The sequence below is a fragment of the Limulus polyphemus genome, unplaced genomic scaffold (assembly GCF_000517525.1).
Source record: "Limulus polyphemus unplaced genomic scaffold, Limulus_polyphemus-2.1.2 Scaffold5638, whole genome shotgun sequence".
Taxonomy (NCBI): domain Eukaryota; kingdom Metazoa; phylum Arthropoda; class Merostomata; order Xiphosura; family Limulidae; genus Limulus; species Limulus polyphemus.
This window is the reverse complement of record NW_013671248.1, coordinates 60,934-65,566: the sequence shown is the minus strand read 5'-3', so window position 1 is coordinate 65,566 and position 4,633 is coordinate 60,934. Positions and strand designations below refer to the sequence as shown.

Here is a 4,633-nt window from a genome sequence, read left to right as displayed (position 1 = left end):
AAATTCAACTGTTGAAATATGATGGTATAGTATCACAACAATCAACTTTACCTTATCTTGTTCAATAATAAGGTTTACAGTAGACAAATTCAACTGTTGAAATATGATGGTATAGTATCACAACAATCAACTTTACCTTATCTTGTTCAATAGAAAGGTTTACAGTAGACAAGTTCAACTGTTGAAATATGATGGTATAGGATCACAACATCCAACTTTATCTTATCTTGTTCAATAGAAAGGTTTACAGTAGACAAGTTCAACTGTTGAAATATGATGGTATAGTATCATAACAATCAACTTTATCTTATCTTGTTCACTAGAAAGGTTTACAGTAGACAAATTCAACTGTTGAAATATGATGGTATAGTATCACAACAATCAACTTTACCTTATCTTGTTCAATAATAAGGTTTACAGTAGACAAATTCAACTGTTGAAATATGATGGTATAGTATCACATCAATCAACTTTATCTTATCTTGTTCAATAGAAAGGTTTACAGTAGACAAACACTAACACACAATAATTTCCAACTAAAGATATTAAAAACACACTAAAGACAGATCTGTACACATCAATCCTGTCTCATCTGGTTCAATAAACTTTAAACAATAACAACATTCAGTAGTAGTTACAGTTTGTTTCAAACTCTTTACAATACATTAAACAAAAGTATAGTTTATCCCATGTGTTCATTCTCTTATGTACTTTTAATTTACTATTTGTTCCAAACTGTTTTCCATAATCTGTGAAACTGTATAGTTTGTCTCCGAAATGTATTCTTCAATACATTTTTAAGTTACAGTTGCTTTGAAATTATTTTTCAGTAACTGTACAGAAGCAACGGTTCTCACTATACTGTATGATATCTTAATCCACCATTTATGTAAAACTGTTTATCACATACTGTACAAGTGTAAGGTTACCCAGTATGTATTTGTTCATGTTTTCTTAAGCTAGAGTTTTTTATAAATTGTTTCCCACAAACATCACAACTGTAAGGTTTCTCTCCAGTGTGTATTTGTACATGATATTTTAAAGAACTGCTTGTTCTAAAGCCTTTTCCACAAACTGCACAACAGTAAGGTTTTTCCCCAGTATGTATTCTTTGATGTATTTTTAATTCCTCATTTGTTCTAAAGTTTTTTCCACAAACAGCACAACTGTAAGGTTTCTCTTTAATGTGTATTCGTTCATGATTTTTTAAGTTACCATTAGTTCCAAATTGTTTTCCACAAACATCACAACCATAACGTTTATCCCCAGTATGTATTCTTTGATGTTGTTTTAATTCATTATTTGTTTTAAAGTCTCTTCCACAAACATCACAACAGTAAGGTTTCTCCTCAGTATGTCTTCTTTCATGTCGTTTTAATTGATTACTTGTTTGAAACTGTTTTCCACAAACGTCACAACAATAAGGTTTTCCAACAGTGTGTTTTTCTAGATGCACTTTTAAGTCACTTGTAGCTCTGAAGTCTTTTCCACAAATTGTACAACAGTAAGGTTTCTCACCAGTATGTATTCTTTGATGATATTTTAATGCATTATTTGTTCTAAACTGTTTATTACATACTACACAAGTGTAGGGTCTCTCTCCAGTATGTATTCGTTCATGAACTTTTAAGCTAAAGTTACTTCTAAGTTGTTTTCCACAAACATCACAACTGTAAGGTTTCACTCCAGTATGTATTCGTTCATGTCTTTTTAAGTTACCATTACATCCAAATTGTTTTCCACATGTTGCACAACTATAAGGTTTCTCACCAGTAGGTATTTGTTTATATTTTTTCAAATCACTATTCAATCTAACTTCACAACTATACAGTTTCTTTCTATATGGCATTCTCTTGTGTTGTTTTATGTTATCCAATGTTACACTTTCCTTTCCACTCGTTACATTACTGTATGGTATATCATCACCTTCATGTACATTTGATTGTTTTACGTTATCCAATGTTACACTTTCCTTTCCACTCGTTACATAACTGTATGGTTTACCATCACCTTCATGTATATTAGATTGTTTTATATTATCCAATGTTACACTTTCCTTTCCACATGTTACATAACTGTATAGTTTATCATCACCTTCATGTATATTAGATTGTTTTACGTTATCCAATGTTACACTTTCCTTTCCACATGTTACATAACTGTATGGTTTATCATCACCCTAAAACAATCTAATATACATGAATGTTACTTCCATTTATATTTGTTTTTCTACAAACATCACTGTTTAGTTTTGAAGATTTCATAACTTCTTTAAATGGATCTTCTTGTTTCAAGAGATGGTAATCAGGATAACAATTTCCACAAGAGATGTTCACACTGGTCTTTATAGCTAAAATAAAAATATATGATACAACAGACATATTTTTACCTTCTCGCTATAAGTAGATCAATGTGTGTATGTTACAACTTTTTTAGAGAATTACATTCAACATTTAATTAAACTACTTTTTTATCAATGTATATCAATAAACTAGGCATCAAAACATGGCTAATAAATCAAATATTAATATCACTTCAGTTTTAAGTTCTTATTTTTCTAAGCATGTATTTAAGAAAATCTTCAATCTCTTTCTAGTATGAGAATTGTAACATTTGTTCTCTAGGTCTTCCCTCTTCTTTAAATTCACTTTTTTTTATTCATCTTGTTTGTTGGCTTTTTTCCTGGTCAACTATAGGCAAAGGATTACTTGACATGGTAGCTAACTTTATACATTGTAATGATAATAAAAATAGCTAGAAGCTAGGTGATATGGTTCATGATGATTTACTGTAGCTATAGGCTATTTGATTGCATTAATTCCAGGTGTAAAATGTTAAGCTACAGCTACAGATTTTCATGAGAATATAGTGAGCATTTATAGTTTATATTTATAATGCATAGCAATGGGCAAATATATGCCTAGACAAAGACACAATCCCCACTAAGCACGTATAAAATTTTTCAAATAAAATATATACATTTAAAACATCATTTATTTCAAATAAACCTTTGTGTCTTTTAAAGTAATCAATCTACGATCGTATAATAAAATTTAATATTATGTATATTGATTTTTTTTACTCCTTCACTTCATACATAATATAGGAGTTGACTCCCTAAAAATACTGATTGTAGAAAGCACTTGTAGTACCTACATGTTACAGTCATCTATTATTGGCTGGTAATTCCTGTTTGACCAAATTGTACTTAAGCTTTTTTAAAGGAACATCATATATATGTAAGAAAGTTACCTTCAAGGGGTAATGATAACATTGTTTATACTAAAATATCATGTTTTTTTAGCTTATGTAAAATACAGAAGAAACAATTGACTTTTCAATACCCCTAAAACTTTTGCAGTATCTTATTTAGTATTGTACAAAAGGTATGGGTGCCAAACCATTTTTGTTGTAGACTTGCAAGAGAATAACAATAATAATTACAAATGGACCATTTTAAACAGATTTTCTTCTAACAAGGTTCCTTTTTTATGCATTTTTCTATGCAGTCAATAGTTTAAACGTTCTTTGAACTGAATCTTTACTATTTAAGGTGCCCAAATGTTCTATTATGGTTTTGTCAATTCCTTGTGATCCTTGTTACAAACCACTATTGCGGTTCATGATCATGATGCTATTTTCATCGTTTAACACTTTAGAAATACTTTCCTACTTATTTCAAATCATTATTGAAAACTTAAAATGGAAGTAACATACCGTGTTCAAGAGAAAGGTGTACATTAAACTAAGTCTTAAATCAACTGTGGAAATATGATGGTACAGTGTCACAACAACCAACTTTACTTTCAATCAGTAATTTCTGGATTAATTTTAAGAGATGTCTCATAACTATAACTAATTTAATATCACAAAATCTTCTAATGTTTTGTCTTCTTAATATGTTGACTGACATTAATACATTAAAAGTTCCTGTTCAAAAGATCTGTATTTAAGTTAACCCTATCCACATGGTTCAAAGGCCATGTCATCTCATTCAAAAGTTTATTGAACTACTATTTTATGAATTTATGTAATTGAATTATTCAGGTGCCAAACTCATTCTTTTAAAGAGATTCAAAAGGTAAGGTAAACTTAGTGAGCTCTAAATTTCATATTTTTTAGACCCAAATACAGCTTAGTTACTAAGTTTGATAAATTATAGTGAAATTCTATGATATTGATACAGTAATTTATGACTTTTAATCATTTCAAAATGTATATATAAAATTAAAAAAAAATATATTTTTTATCATATCCTCCATATGCAAATTTTGATACGGCTTAGCAACCTACGGGAAGCAGCAAACGAGTACAATGTTCATAATTATAAGATGTAATTGTTTGTTATACTTATATATTTACTGTTCTATGTTTTAAGATAAATAAATTACATTTAAGAACTTTGTTGTAAATAGTAATAATATATATACATATATAATGTATTATAACTGAAATGTGACTGTATTTTACAAAATATACACCTGGAAAAAAGTTAAGCACCCCCGTGTTTTTTTCAAGTGATTCAGATTCGACGTTCTTGTGACTGTATTATAAATTACCTATTACTAAGTCTTAAAACGTTGTTTAATACTAAAAGTAGTAAATTCTGTACTATTAGTTGGGACAACAAAGA

General features: G+C 29.0%; 1 protein-coding gene across 1 annotated transcript in view; it reads right to left on the bottom strand.

Moving 5' to 3' along the window:
- Window positions 1–649: 649 nt before the first annotated feature.
- Window positions 650–4,633, bottom strand: part of LOC111089234 (zinc finger protein 2-like) — an 18,698-nt gene continuing 14,714 nt past the window's right edge. Inside the window, exon 2 of the mRNA XM_022401362.1 lies at window positions 650–2,150. Coding sequence (XP_022257070.1) covers window positions 926–1,849 — 924 coding nt within the window. The 5' untranslated portion in view covers window positions 1,850–2,150 and the 3' untranslated portion in view covers window positions 650–925. The remainder of the gene's footprint in view (window positions 2,151–4,633) is intronic.